The 15,794-nt window shown below is 38.0% G+C and overlaps 1 protein-coding gene and 1 long non-coding RNA gene across 3 annotated transcripts; one reads left to right on the top strand and one right to left on the bottom strand.

The window, feature by feature from the left end:
* Positions 1-3,512: 3,512 nt before the first annotated feature.
* LOC6502947 (protein jagged-1) lies at positions 3,513-14,695 on the top strand. 2 transcript variants are annotated; one of them, XM_044716909.1, is made up of 6 exons: positions 3,513-3,668; positions 6,042-6,126; positions 6,580-6,815; positions 6,938-7,019; positions 12,548-13,161; positions 14,252-14,695. In XM_044716909.1, exons 1-6 carry the CDS (start codon positions 3,666-3,668, stop codon positions 14,459-14,461), a joined length of 1,230 nt encoding a protein of 409 aa, XP_044572844.1. In that variant the 5' UTR covers positions 3,513-3,665; the 3' UTR covers positions 14,462-14,695. The 2 variants fall into 2 exon arrangements, with proteins under 2 accessions (XP_044572844.1, XP_001963541.2); XM_001963505.4 differs by having other exon boundaries at positions 6,042-6,237.
* Positions 6,308-6,990, bottom strand: LOC26514409. The gene is made up of 2 exons (XR_001408547.3): positions 6,848-6,990; positions 6,308-6,790 (listed from the first exon to the last, which is right to left on the bottom strand). It is a non-coding gene; the product is annotated as an uncharacterized LOC26514409 (long non-coding RNA).
* Positions 14,696-15,794: the final 1,099 nt, after the last annotated feature.

Raw genomic sequence — 15,794 nt, 5'->3', positions numbered from 1 at the left:
TAACTATTAACTATTAACTATTAACTATTAACTATTAACTATTAACTATTAACTATTAACTATTAACTATTAACTATTAACTATTAACTATTAACTATTAACTATTAACTATTAACTATTAACTATTAACTATTAACTATTAACTATTAATTATTAATTATTAATTATTAACTATTAACTATTAACTATTAACTATTAACTATTAACTATTAACTATTAACTATTAACTATTAACTATTAACTATTAACTATTAACTATTAACTATTAACTATTAACTATTAAAGATGGGACTTGGTACAGACTCAATTTTGGGCAAAATAATCTGATTTGCCAAATTTAATAAGGATCGGCCGACTATATCCTATAGCTGCCATATAGCTGAACGATCGAAATGGCACAACCTTGCTTTTTTCAAAGATGCTTGAGGCTGTTGTCATGGGATAAATAATAATTTCCTAATAAAAAAATTCCTAGATATTCTCCAAGTATAGCCATTTATCGAGTAACAAAATTGAATAAATATATTCACCTAGAAATGAAAAAAAAAATCGCAAAAATCTGATTTTTTCAGCCTTGGAAACCATCCTGACCCCTTAATGATAGGGCTATTGACCCTATTTTTGAAAATTTCACACGAATCCTATTTCAGGCATGTCAGAAAAATAAGAACGGAAAATATTATTATAAAAGATTTTTAAAGTAATGAAATTCGGATTCCCTAAAGTCGCTCACGTCACTAGATATGAACCAGAATTTGAATCTGTTTCTGACATCATATGGTTTTGATATGGTTTATAATCTGATATTTCCTACCTTGCATACATGCCACATTGGTTAATGTAGATTGAATATAAATTTCAGTAATGTGATACTTGAGATGAATGTAAATACATGTTATAGGTAATATTAAAATGTATATAATTATCCTAAGACTGATTTTAGTGACGCTTTCTTTGAAGATACGAAACAAAAAACTTACACAAATAAATACAAACAAAAAAATTAATTTAATGGCTTTATTGTTTTCTTAAATATCTATAACCACAAAATTCTAATGAGGTTCTGCCTTTTTTGGCCACTTTTTGGGCATTCATTTACTGTAAGACCCAGAGCCAGTTGAAGCCAAAATGTGTTGGCAAGAACGGATGTGAGCGATTCTTCTTACAAGTTCCACCAGTTTAATTTCCGCCAGTTTTTAATTGAAATATATCCAAAGGTCGGATATATTGAGTTTGATTGGGACTGGAATGTGAGGGTTCTGGTGTGCGAATTTCAAGAATAGTTTTCAAGAAGGCTGTGCCCCTTCAGTCTTGTCAGGATTTGAAGGCATCAGTCTATATGTTGTAGAGCCCCAGTCCAACATATCGATTCAGCAGAACCACATCAAAAATATAGAAAGCAGTGTTCGCCAAAATGCCCAGTGGGTTAAAGCTACCAGTCCGAAACCCGCCCGAAGACGAGGAGAGCGACAAGGAACTCGAGCCCCAGGACGTTGAGGGCGATAGTGACGGTGACTCCGACTCCGCCTCCTTCTCCGACGAGAGCCACCTAGTGCCACAGCCACATCCCAACATCCACGTAGCCAACTTTCAGCAGTTTATGATTAGGCGCAATATTCAATTCGAAATGGACAAAATTGAGACAATCAAGTCGGACAGGGTCGACCGGGTGGTGTGCTGCTCGTTCAGGCGATTGAAACTAAAGTTGAAAATAGACCGCATCCTGTTGCGGTCACTGCGCCGCAAGCAGTGGGTGGTCAGCCAGTTGGAACAGAGATTCCTGATGAACATGGAAAGGGAGAAGCAATCGGAGTTGGTCAAGCCCAGGTCCCTGACCGACCTGGCCAAGGACATGCTAATGGAGCAGGTGATGAGGGCGACGCTGCTTCAGTTGGGCGAGCAGCTGGAGAGGTTCGAGAGACGGGTAGCAGAGCTCAAGGATTTGCAAAAGAAGTACAATCGCTTGAGGATTAGATCGCAGAAAATAAAGGCTGCAAGAGCTAGAGAATATGATGAATCCAACGAAGGTGATGGGGCATCCAATGCAGAAACTATATCATCCGGGGGATCCACTGGAGCTGGGGTATCCAGGGGTGCCGCTGACGAATCCGAAGAGTCGCCATGCGTGCTGCAGCGCGACATAGCCTTCCTGGAAAAATTCGTTCTGGCTCGCCAGCGCTACATGGACCACCAGACGCAGTTCTTCAAGAAGGTCAGGGAGCACAACAAGCTCCTGCGGCAGCCCCTGTCCGTGGTGCCCATGCCCGCTCCCGCCGCACATCCCGCAATGGAGGCAGCCACGGGCCATTTGGTCGGCATTATGCATCCGGACTACATGAGGGCCCCGATCCTGCTGAAGACGGAGACCGACAGGCTGGCCGCCCTGAGGGAGAAACTGCACTTCGGCCCCACCAGCGGAGGCCAGTGATCCAGTCCAGCCTGCCTTCCAGCTTTCGTTCGTTCTTTATATTTTTGGTTAAATAAAAATTTCAGCGTTACCAACAAATAAAAATAAAAAACAAGTGTTTCATCTACACTTGTGTTCGAATAGTGTATGTGGCATTATAGAAATTAACATTTTTGAAAAGCAAGCCGCCCACGCAGCAATATTAAGCGCTCAGTTCTCGAAGCCGGCATGGCCAAAAGCAAAGCTAAAAGTTGTCAAGTACAACGCTTATAAATAGCCCGATGCCTAAACAAAATGTATGAATGAATCCCAATCCGAATCCGAATCCGCCAGCTGTTGACTCAATCACTGAATGTATCTCAAAGATACAGCAAATGACTTTTAACTGAAATCGGACAGCGCGCAATGATCGAAGCCAGCAACAAAAAGTAGTTCCGACTCGGGCCAAGTTTGTCAACAACCCAGAGACCAGAATGCTTCGGGGAATATGTCTCGCACGTTGGGCCGCAAACTCTATTTTTTGTTTATTAAAAATATAAAAATATATTAAATTTCTCTTTTTTTAATACACATTTTTTACCTAATTTAATACTTAAATTGATTAAACATTATTATAAATTAATATTACTGCTTGAATCTTTATAACTTTAAATAGATCTAACAAATAGGAACCGTTTCAGTAAATATTATAACTAGAAATTTTAAATTTAATAGACTTGTTTTAATTCGAAAAAGTTTGAAACCCTGAAACCCTGATATATTGCACGGTTTTTTCTATCAAACTCAAGTCTATTCTTTATAAGGGAATATATTAGGATATATTTAAGAAAAAATAAAATTTAATAAAAACAAAGAAAAAAAAATTGTAGTCATTTTGTTTATCTCTATATAAAATATAAATTCGTATTATGTTTCCCACATAACGGATCACCTTTTTATGTAAAATCCAGCAAAAAAGCGTGTTTCTCCCCACTGTACGCAAAGGGAGTGAATAGGAGGCAAAGGGGCGTGGCTGGGGCAAGGCGTGGGGCACCTGGCAGATGACGCCAACGTCGCTCAGCTGTTTCTCACCTGAGCCAAGTAACCCGGCTTATAAATAGCGCAAGATCGCCTAGAAGCCTCCTCAGTTCACAGCGAGCTCTATCCCAGCGTTTGACTTGAAAATATTTTAAATTATTATTTTTTTTAAATTAATATTAATAGCATTAATAGTGTTTTAGTTTGTGAGTGATTGTGTTTAAAGAACCTAAACCCCAAAATGGTGAGTTGCAGTGGGAATCCATTTTTTTATAGTTTTATGATAAAAACTTAATGGTTTAATTTTTTGTGTATTTTTTTGTTGTGTTTATTGATGGCTCAATAAAATTACGCACAAAGGCAATGCGTAAAGTGATACGTGATTTGGGTACTCAAGTACTCAAGTAAATATTAAAACACAGTAAACATGAACAAAATAATAGCCAAGGCAATTAGAGAATTAATGGAGAACTTGAGTTTTTCGGTTTAATATTTACTTCCGGTTGAGATATAGTATGTGGCTGGAACTATGGATGGTATCTAATACATACCACTATTTTTTAAACAAAATTAAGCTTAAAACGTCCTTATTAATCAAAGTAAAATTATTTCCAATAAATAAAAATACTTTTAGGAAAAATGGAACAGTACAAATAGGAATTTAATCGTTTTCATATTAAATAAAATATAATGTTAAAAAGTGTTTTTCAACCAATTCAATTTTAAAACATTTAAACATTAATACTAAATATTATTAAGCTTTCGGAACAAACTTGATAAGAATCATTTCAAACTTCAGATGAATATTATTTGTTTTTGGAATATATTAAATATAGTTATTGAAAATATTCAAATGGCACTAAACGTATGGATAAATGCCCGATTTCACGAAAGTTTAGTAGAAAGTTCTAAAAATATGACTTCGTTTTTGTCAGTTTTTTTCTCCAAAAAGGTTTTAAATTGTACGAATTCCAAATAACTATTGAAAACAAGTAACCAAATAGCAAAAACCCATTCAAACTCATTAATTATAAACACCTCGGAGATTATATTTTTCAAAACATCAATCACAAGAGAAGAACAAAACAAAACCTCGACAATAACTCAAGAATAGACCAAAGAACCTCATTAAATTCCCACATAAATCTAGAAAAGCCCACGATCAGTTTGTTGTTTGTCTGAAAATATGAAAAAACATCAATCACAGAATGTCAAAAGAAATTAATAAAGTAAAACATGGGAGAGCATAAATAAATTAAAAATAATCTGTAAGGCCTTAAAAGCCCTTTCATTCCCAAAAATCCATTATAAATGGTATATCAAATTAAGAAATCCAATTTCCTTTTGCAATTTCCGACCTCAGTGAGTTTTTTATTGGAAGTGAACAACTAAATTAATATGAATCTGGATTACCATATTGGTCGTCGGTCCAAAGTGATTTGCATAATCTTATTGTATTTCGATTTGAATCATTTTTTGCGTTTTTTCTGCCTTTTTGATTTTTGTTTGAAATTAAATTGAACTTCCAAAGAAGCGGATAACAAGTTTATCTTAAATGTGTCATCCCAGCGAAACAATGATGATCCTCACCTTGGAGCCATATCATTATCATCGATCGTTAACTCATTCGCCGGTTTAGGCCAAATTTGGTATCAGCCTGCTATTATTAAGCAGTCCAAACCAATAATGTTTGCCACCGTCGCAGTTGGCCCAGTCACTGGGTTTTTTTTCAGCATTTTTCTATTTATTTATTTGGTTTTTGTTGGCTTATTTGTTCTGGCGGTTCTGGACGATGACACATTCATAAACAAGCTGGACTGGGGGCTTGTGTTTTTTTTTTAAATAGACGATTGATTTGTTTGCCAGTTCCCAGAAACTGATTTCGCTTTAAAATTGCCTGATAGACTTTAATTTGTTAGAATTTGGTTCAGGTTTCATCTTTAAGGTTTACAGATGTTTAGTTTACAGATGTTTAGTTTAATGATTTTTTTCATAAACATGATCTTAAGTTATTGGATTCTAGCTATCAATGTTATTTATTCAAGTTTAATGTTTATGCACTAGAAACTAGAATATTTCGAAAAATTTTTAGCTCTTGTAAAAATAATGTTTTGTAGATACTTTTTAAATGTTTAAGGGCTACGTGAATACTTAAATCTTAATCTTAATCTCTTAGTGTTGCCTTAAAATGTAATAAGTATACTTGAATATTAGTTAATCTCTAAATTAATCAAAGCTTTTATAAATTAATAGATAGTTTGTTTCAATATTTTTCTTCATCTTTTACATTTTTTATTAATAAAGGCCATTAAAATCTCCACATATATTTTTATTATGGTCATTTAATGAATGCACATTTTTGCTAAAATGAATAAGAGTTTGAAATTAATGTTCTTAAAAAAGTCATTTATAAAACATAACTTGAAATTGTAAGTTATAAGGTATTCCTAAGCTATAAGTTTATATTCTCATAAATAGTTAGATCAAGATATCCATGACTTTTTGGATAAATTTGATTAACAATTAAAATCTCCTAGTTAAATATAATTTAAAATTATAAGAAATACTTCGATTAAAATAAGTTTTTGATTTTAATCGAAACCTCTATTTTTTGCAGCAACAACCTTGGCGACTCCCGCACGTGGCCCTGGCGCTTGTGGCAGTGGCAGCGGCAATCGGCAGCCTGCCCCACGGGGCCTTAGGTAAAAAGATCGAGAAGCGGTGTCTGAACTGCTCCTACCGTACATATTACACCTACGGCGACGGGAGGTCCCTGCAGCGGGTGGTCTATAGCGACCCGGTCTACACACGCGGTATTTACAGCAGCAAGCCACTTTTTTCTCTCCACCTAGTGCACCAAAAAATTAAACAATCTTTAGAAAATTATACGTAACACCGCACTGATGCACATACAGAAGTATACGGTTTATTTCTTGCAAGTGGAGGGGCTGAGTCCGCCCACACCCGGACCCGGCCACCGCCACCAACACGCCTAACCGCTGGTAGATAGTTATAGTAGTTACAGCTTAACCACCCAAAACCACCACGTAAATGAAAGTGTCTCGTATCACGTCACACGTCACGTCACGCGTAGCTTAGATCCTTGCACCATGCATCACCTGTAGAGTATCCTTTATGTCCTTCTTCCCTAACAGCCGCCCAGTCCTACGGATGCAGCGGGAATCCTTGCGGGGTGAACGCCGTCTGCCAGGAGGCAGCCGGCGGACGACCAGTCTGCTCCTGCCCACCGGGATTCAGTGGCAATCCGCTCACCCATTGCAACAGAGGCGAGTGCCTAGACAACGTCGACTGTCGCGGCGATCTGCAGTGCAAGGACAATCGCTGCGTGAATCCTTGTGTGGGTGCCTGCGGAATTGGCTCCAATTGTGATGTAAGTTCTTGCTTTGTACTACGCATACAGACCTACCATCGAATCTCTACTCATATCTTCAATTCCCTGTGCCCTCCTAATGTTGTTCAATGTCGAATCCTGGCCCTTGTCCTCGTATCCAGGCCAGGAATCACGTGGCCGTCTGTAGCTGCCCTGCCGGCTACAATGGCGACCCCTATCACGCCTGCCACCTCAACGATCCAGGTGAGTCTTAACCACGTTTCATTTTTAAGTTTTTACTTTCACATAAAATCACATACAATTTTTACAAAAAAACAAGCCAAAAAATAAAACTAGCACAATTACATACAATTTGGAATTTCATGTTACTTCCACGAGACGAGAATTAAAAGTGAGGACTCTACAAACCGACACCGACCGACTCGACTTTTCCCACTTCATGACATACTTTGATTGGAAATTTTTCTTTTTTCTAGGGGGCATAGTCTTCAAACAGACCGTATTTAGATATTTATACTTTGGAAGTATTATTTAAAGAAGTTAAAAACTAAATTAAAGAGCGGCATATATCAATACAAAAGTTTTCTTTTGGTTTTTCAATTTTTCAATTTAGTTTTTCAAAAAATACTTTAGAGACTTTTTGGGGAAAGGTTAATAACTTAATTAAATAGCTGATGAAATATAAAAATATGGACTACAAGCTGAGGATAACAAATATCCTTTTATATTTCAAAAACCTTTTCTTCTAACTATCTCTCCACTTTTCAAAGGATTTTGAGGCTATTCCTGATACATTAAAGATAATTTGTGGTTTTAAAACCATTTCAAAAATTTGTAAAACCTTAACGCTTAGAAAATATATAAAATAAGAAGCTAAAAACTAAAATAAATATCCAAATTTTTCAATCCATTGGTAGCTCTAAAAGTGCTTTATTTTCTGCTGATAGTAAAGGGGAAACAAAGGAATAACATGAACTCTTTTTAAAATACGTTCAATAAAAGTGCAAGGACTACCACAGTAGCTCTGCCAGCTCCCCTTCAATCATACAGAATAAATTGAATTAAAATTAAGCCGAATAACTTAAAACCATGTGAAAACCATGTTTTGTGAAAAAAAGCCTTTAAAAATAAATACTTAACCTCGCCAAGCCCTCGCGTTTTTAGGTCAAATGAAGCCAGAAAAACAGGTTCCACAAAGGGTTGGGGCTCTGCAAAAAAAGCCTCTAAAAAGCCAGGGGATTCGGGATTAAAAATAAACAAAGGCAGAGCGATCAAAAAAATGCATTTGAGAGACAAAAAAGTGTCAAGCCCAATGAAAAACCACGCACAAATGCAAAAAGTGACGCGAAGACTTGCAATCTATTTGTAAACAACCTGAAAAACAATAAACAAATGCGAGTGTGGGAATCAGACTGTGCCGGAACAAAGTCAATATATGAGTGACACAACATCTGATAATTAGCCGTCAATTGTTTTTATTTATAAGTATTTTTAGTAAAACCTACTTGGCCCAAGACTGGCGGCTCTGACGTCGCAAAACCAACTGGTTTTGACCAAATCGGGTCAAAGAAGTCGGCTAAAAATATGGAAAAATAGTGTGGATGTGGGCTTGGCTTGCATACAATTTCGCGCTCCACCATAATAACAATAATAATTATAATAATAACAAGAGTAATAATCCGCAACACCCAGCCAGTAGCACACTGGGGCCTTTGCAATTTTATGGTAATTAGTCGGGCATTTCGTTTCATAATTGTCAAGATCAAGGACGCGGTGGCTGGCTGTGTGGGTGGTCGGCTGCTGGCCCACCCAAGGTCACCGGCACAAGGCAGGCCCGGGGCTACGAGTCAGCATCCGATTATGGTTATGAATATCTGGTACTATTCACGCCCCATACTCGAGTTTTCAGTTCGGTTTAGAGACCTCATACCAGAGCGAATGCACTGGTATGCATTGTGGGGAAATTTTGTATTTATTTTTACTCAAAAAAATTTTTACACAAATACTCAAATTGATTTAAATGTATAAATTACTAAGTAATGTAGTACTACTAAATGATTAAATGTACAAGTACAAGCCGCAAAACCTTATAGACATTCTGAAAAGTCTTTTGTGGTTTATATTTTTTTAGCCGAGCTTTTATTATTCTTAAAGGATTCAAATCTTTTTGAGTAAATGAAGTGTTTTAGTTTTTAATATAAATTTAAATTATTTGTTTATTTAGGATTCTGTAAAAGATTTAACACTTATTAAGTGAATTAAGTGTTTGAATTTTTCACATTAACTTCAATTCAATTTTTAATAATTATTTTTTCACCTGGATTTATTCTTGAAAGTTAACCAATTTTTAAAACCAAAAACAAATAGCTTCTTTCATTTCAAAAAAGAAACCATAAGAACCATTACTTTAAAATAATTCAGGCTAAAAACAAATTCAAAATGAAATTATTATTATTTTTATTAAAATTAAATTAAAACCATAATTCTCCCGTTGGCCTTTAATTCATTATTTTATTTTTCTTAAGCCCTAGTACCATGAAATAATAGTTAAAAAAGGAAGTTTCTTCTTCTTAAACTTGTAAAGTATTTGTTTTTTTTTTACACTTGAAATAAAAAATAAATAAAAAAAGCTTCTATAATATTAATTGTCTACTTAATTATTATTTTTTCTTCAACGCAAATATGTATTTTCCACTAAAAGGGCTGAAGTAAAAAAAAATTTAATTAAAACAAATAGCCAGCCTGGTGTGATGCCATTAATTTAAATTAAATTTAAAAATGTGCATTTTTATTAACACATTAATAAAATGCAAATTTATATAGACCTTTATTTACCAAAAAAAAATAATTAAAAAGGTGTTGTTTCAGTTTTTCGCACATATCGTATAGTTTTTTTGAGAAACTTTTTCATGTCAACCTGGTGGAAAAAAATAGTCCACATCCTTTGATAAATTTTAAGGGTTTCCTGACCCCCACTTCCCGTGACCCCTTGACCTCCTAACCCCCTCTGGCCCTTCCCTGGCCTACCTAGCACCCGGAATCGCTGTCAACATCCGGTGTTGCTGCTTTTTGGTGCCTTTGTCGCAGCTCTGGCCCTATTTGTGACCCGAAATTTTTGATTTATGCCGCTTTATGTGATTTATGTCTCCGGTCAAAGGCTATGCCGTAGCGCTGCTAACGAAAGTGCCCTCCTTTTGGCCAATAATTGGGCCCAACACTCGACGCGGCCAAATCGCAAAATCAAAATAGTCCCAGCTCATTTATGCGCATATTTCCCGATTTCCTTATAATTTTCCTTTATTTTTATGCCAATTGTTGTTCTTAGACTTTCCTATTTGTGTATGGTTGTTGCTGGAGTTTTTGTTGTTGCTTTTATGATAATAATGTTTGTTGTGGAAAAATGAAAATCATTTTCCGTTGTTTTGTCGCTTCGATGGGAAAAGTTGTGCCATTATCGGGCCTCTGCTCCGCGTTTTCTTCAATTTTTTTGGAATAATATCCAAGGAGTAACGATGCTTTTATGCACTGAAAAAAAGTATAAATTATTTTTGAAATTTTAAATATGAAATATATTTTATTTAAATTTAATTTAAAGAAGCACTAGTCAGAACTGCCCACTTTTTTTTGTTGAATTTCAATTTGAAAGCATGGCTTGCTTGATCAGCTTAAAAAATATATTAGATGTCCTTCGCTCCCAAAGGACCTGCATCCTTTTTGGCTTGCTGACAGAAATACAATCGAAAAAGGACCCTCAAGTCGCTCCACCCCACCCCATCGGGTCGTTTAAAATTTATGTTTCCAAGTCGGTTGCTAATTGGAAATGCAAATAAATATTGCATTGCAGTGGGAATTGCACGCAACGGAAGGACACACCGACACACGAATGGCAACAAGGATGCTGGCAAGGATCCCATGTAAATGGAAATGAAATCAAGAAAATAAATATCGAATGGCAGGAGGACGACCACCGCCCGCCCACTTCCCAAGAGAATATTTACGAATTTCGAACTAAAGGACTTGCAACTTTTTCAAATTTTATTCAACTGGAATTTAAGGTGGCACAGTAAGGTAACTTGCGTAACGAAGCAGTCCAGGCCAGGTCTAAAGCCAAATCTAAATGGATCCAAAATTTCACAACAAACTGAACTAGTTTCACGGAGGACGTCGGACGCAGTTCCTATCTGAAGTCGGAGAGAGCCGCGTATATCAAGTGCCCGTGGGCATCCTTTAGCCACTCGATGTCGTCCTTCGAGAGCGACGTTATGACGTAGCTCGGCCGGAGAAGGGTGGCGATCATCTGGGACTTCAGAAACTCCTCCTTGCCCGAATCGTCCTCTTCGTCCTCCTCCTCTTCGTCGTCCATCAGGCACCACATGGGCCTCCTCTGCTGCGAGTTGTGGAAATGGAACATCGACTGGAATAGCTCCTGGAGGATCATGTAATCCTTGCGATTATCAATCAACTTGTCCAGGAGCCATATCTCCCTTTCCAGGTTCAGAGGCTCTTCTGGGTATTTTTCCTCATAATCCTTCGTAATCTCCTTCTGGAGCTTGTAGTATTTCGCCTGCATTTCTACCATCTGCACCCGTCTCTCCCGGAGACGGGTCGTCTGAGCGGCCAACTGGGCCATCATTATCTTCAGGATGAAGCCCATTATCTTGTCCTTCGAGAGGGATGCCAGGGTCTTCGGAGTGGCGTACCTCTTCAGCTTCGCGGTGCGTATGTGTTCCAGGAACTCTTCCTCAAACTGCCGGACCTGAGCTTGTACGGTTTTTAAGTCTTCGAAGAACAGCCGCTCGGCTCTGCATCGAAGTTTGAGGCGCCACATGGACGAACTCAGGACCAGGCTCATTAACTTTTTCTGCTTTATCTCAGGCGGGTCATCCTCCGCCACGCCCACCTCCAAGTCCTTGGCAGCAGGACTATCATCCACGGAGCGGGCGCTGTCCTGGTCGCTTCCTACCACTTCTGGCTCGCTTCCTGTCAACTCTAGGTCGCTTCCTACCAAGTCTGGTTCACTTTCTACCAAGTCCGGATCGCTTCCCACCAACTCTGGGTCGCTTTCTATTATTTCTGGGTCGCTGTCGCCCAGATGCGACAGGTTGTCGATGTCATCATTGTGCAGATCCCCCGGGAAGTCGCCATTGATGTCTTCGAATGATTCATTAAATTCGGCTGCCATTTTTCTTTAATTATTTAATCTTTCCGGTTTGCTATTCTTCGAATTATTTCCGTTTTCACTTTTAATATTTTCCCAAAAAAATTATTTTCTGTTCAGGACTTGTTTCGGTTCAGTGGGTAAGTCCGTCTGGGGGTTCCCAATCCCATGATCTGGCACAAGGGCTCTAAAGGCTACTAGATCGGGGGATTCGTAGTATTCTCAGAGGCACCAGACTACCGAGTTTTTTCAGTGATTTATTTTTATTTGTTGTATATATTTCTTTAAATACAAATGCAAATGTTTAAAAAATTATGTTCGGAATGGATGACATTTTCAGGAGACACACATTTATTTTTCAAGATTAAAAATCCTTTTATTTGATTATAATATTTAATCCTTTCGTAATCTCCAGTCTGCATAAAATTAAGAAAATAGGAGAAAATTAAACCTTTTCTTCCCTTTTGGAATATCTCTTCTTGGTATAGTATACATACATTAGTTTTTAAAAAATAAATTATGTAATAAATATAAAAATATTATAAATATAAAATTAAAAAAAACCTTAGCCACTATTTTCTATTTTTATATATTTTTTTATTTCCCTCCCCAGAGGAACAGTGCCACCCTAGTCCTTGCGGAGTCAACACCAAGTGCGAGATCATCAACGGAGTCCCCACCTGCTCCTGCCTGCACGGCTACCTGGGCAACCCGCTGAGCGGGTGCCGGCACGAGTGCGAGAGCGACGGCGACTGCAGCAGCCGGGACATGTGCAGCAACTTCAAGTGCGTGCCGTCCTGCGGGCAGTGCGGCACCGGCGCCACCTGCCGCACGGTGGCCAACCACCGGGCGGTGTGCGAGTGCCCCAAGGGCTACATCGGCAGCCCGTACACGGAGTGCCGGCCGGAGTGCTACGGCGACTCTGACTGCCCGGCCGGACGACCGGCCTGCTTCTACGGCATCTGCAAGAACACCTGCGACGGAGCCTGCGGCGTCGGGGCCGACTGCAACCTGCGCGGCCTGACGCCCGTCTGCAGCTGCCCGCGCGACATGACCGGCGACCCGTTCGTCCGCTGCCGCCCCTTCACCAAGGAGGACCTCTGCAACCCCAACCCGTGCGGCAACAACGCCATCTGCGTGCCCGGACACGACAACACCGGCCGGGAGCGACCCGTCTGCAACTGCCTGCCCGGACACACCGGCAATCCCCTCAGCCACTGCTCCAGGGTGAGTCCCTGTTTTCTTTATGAGGGCTATTTTGAGATCTAGAGCTATGACCCGGTACTTATTGAGCATTTCTACAAGTTCTAATCAGGACTGGATAGTCCTTAGTTATGTCCTTTGTTATTTAAACCGCCTTGATTTAGGATAACTTTATAAACGAACCCTTTACTAGAGATTGTTTAATATTCCAGCTTTTTTTTAGTTTTATTTCCATGTATTAGTTTCTACATTTTTGTCAGTCTTATTACCGTCTCAAAATCAAGTACTTAGATCAGTACTACTTTAAAAAAGTATTCAGTTCTAATATATACAATTTTTTGTTTTTTTCCGCTAATATATTTATGCAAACAAAATCCATACCATCTATTCTTATGATATCGAGTACTTCTCTCGTACATTTCACAGAACTCCTTCCAAGTAGGCTTATTTTTAAAAAACACACGCCTTAAAAATAAATAAAATAAATCTTAAACAGGATCGTTGCATACTTACATATAATCTTCGGATTTTTTCGAAATGAGTAATTTAGTTAACATTTCTATAGTTCTGTTCCAAAGTAGCTATGTTTTCTTTCGTATATATATATTTTCCTTTAAAATATTTAGTGCTTGCACTATTTTTTTGAGCACGAGATGGCTTCAAAACTTTGAATGTGACTTATAGAGGTCTATATGAAAAATAGTGCATATATATCCCTTCTAGCCTCCATGATCCACGCCTGAATTCGGACAGACCTACAAATGGATAGACTCTACGAATACCAGATATAAAAATTGAGGCCATGCTTAATTTTAGAAAAATAACACGATTCTTGTGATAAGATTATAGAGTAACCGATAGGCTAGAAAATATTAAGCTATTTGTTTTCATTTCATATGTATTTCGGACGCTGCCGTATATCGTACGGCTTGAATAACGAGAAGTACGAATTTAAAGAAGAATGAATTCAAAAGTAAAGTAATAATAAACGTAAAGGGGAGTTATTTTATTTCTTTCATTGAAAAAATATCCATTAAGAGGAGGTCCTAGATCTATAAAATCCATATCCATTATTCATATATCTTATTTAAAATCCTTGTTCCTTTATTTTCAGGGCGAATGTCTGAGCAACAACGAGTGTCCCGACCACCGGGCCTGCATCAACTACCAGTGCATCGATCCCTGCATCGGAAAGTGCGCCACGGGCGCCAGTTGCGAGCCCAAGGCCCATCTGGCGGTCTGCCGCTGTCCGCCCGGACAGTCCGGCGATGCCCTCGTCTCCTGCCGCCAGACCCGCACCTTCCCAGTGGCCAAGTACCACTAGAACCCTGGGAGGAGGAGCTTAGGAGCTGGAGGAGCAGAGGAAGACGCACACCCTGCCAGTCCCATCACCATCCTTTGCCCTTCCGCCTCCAACCCGGAACCCTGCCCTTAAGAAACCCATGTGTTTTTCTCTTGCTCACACTAGTCGTTAAATTAACCTCAATATTCTACCTAATTGAAGCGAACAAAAAGCCAATAAAAAAATTAAACAAATAAATAATAATAATAATAGACAGTGGAGTCTACTCTATGGGGATTACACACAACATTAGTCTTGGCCGAAGAATAGTCAGCCGATCCTCAAGACAATTTCAGTATCCTACTAACTCTTACATCTGCCATCAGTTATTAGGCAGCTATGGGACATAGTAGTTGTAATCATTTTACTACTTTTTGCTTAGAAAAGTTACACACCGATGGGCTATAATGTCTCAGCCATCATATTGTCTGCCTGAGATGATGCCTGCCTCCCATATCACCAAAGAATTCGAAACCTATGAACTTTTTTTCAAGAAGTACATATATGGATGGATCAAGAGCTAGACCTTTAAAGTCATCTCTGTTTTAATTTGTTACAGGGGCATATGTCCTTAGCATCATCATGTACATATTGAGATATTTTAACTATGCCTTATAAAAAATATAAACTGAAAATAACTATAAGGCAAATAATGATATTTAAATATTAATATCGCCTAGTTTAGAGTCCCTAGAATAATTTAAACAGGCGGGCATTCTTTTATATACTCAGGAGCTAATCCTGATCAAGAATATATTTAAATAATTTATACACTCGGACATGTCTCCATTACTTTAGACCTTTACTTTAAAATTATTAAACCCCCTCCAAGGGAACAATAAGCTATATCAAATACCTTGATTTCTGAGATCAAGACGAATAACTTTCGGTTCGAAACAGTTTTTCAAATTCTGCCAGAAATCAGAATTTCTCGAAAACGGCTCCACCAATCAGTCTGCAATTTTTGCTGAAGAATCCTCTTGGATTGGTTCTTCTTCTCTTGAAAGATGAACTATTATTTTTAACAATTTCTTCTGGAAATTTAAGCCAAACCTTAGTTTTTAGTAATCAGCCCCTTGATGGAATAAAATTTAAAAAATAAGTTAATAGTGGAATAAAAACTTAAAAAATGCATAATACCCACCCGGCACGAAATCTTTCGCAAACCTTTTCGAAATCTTGCATTTTAAATCTTTCAAAAACATTTCTGAAATGTGTAAATGCCATTGGTAAGATTTGTGAAACATTAAATTTGAAAGCTTAAAGAAAGATTTCAAAATAAAGCATTCCGAAATTTTTTATTCGAAACCTTAAA

The sequence above is a fragment of the Drosophila ananassae genome, chromosome XL (assembly GCF_017639315.1).
Source record: "Drosophila ananassae strain 14024-0371.13 chromosome XL, ASM1763931v2, whole genome shotgun sequence".
Classification (NCBI taxonomy): Eukaryota; Metazoa; Arthropoda; class Insecta; order Diptera; family Drosophilidae; genus Drosophila; species Drosophila ananassae.
This window is presented reverse-complemented; position numbering and strand designations above follow the sequence as displayed.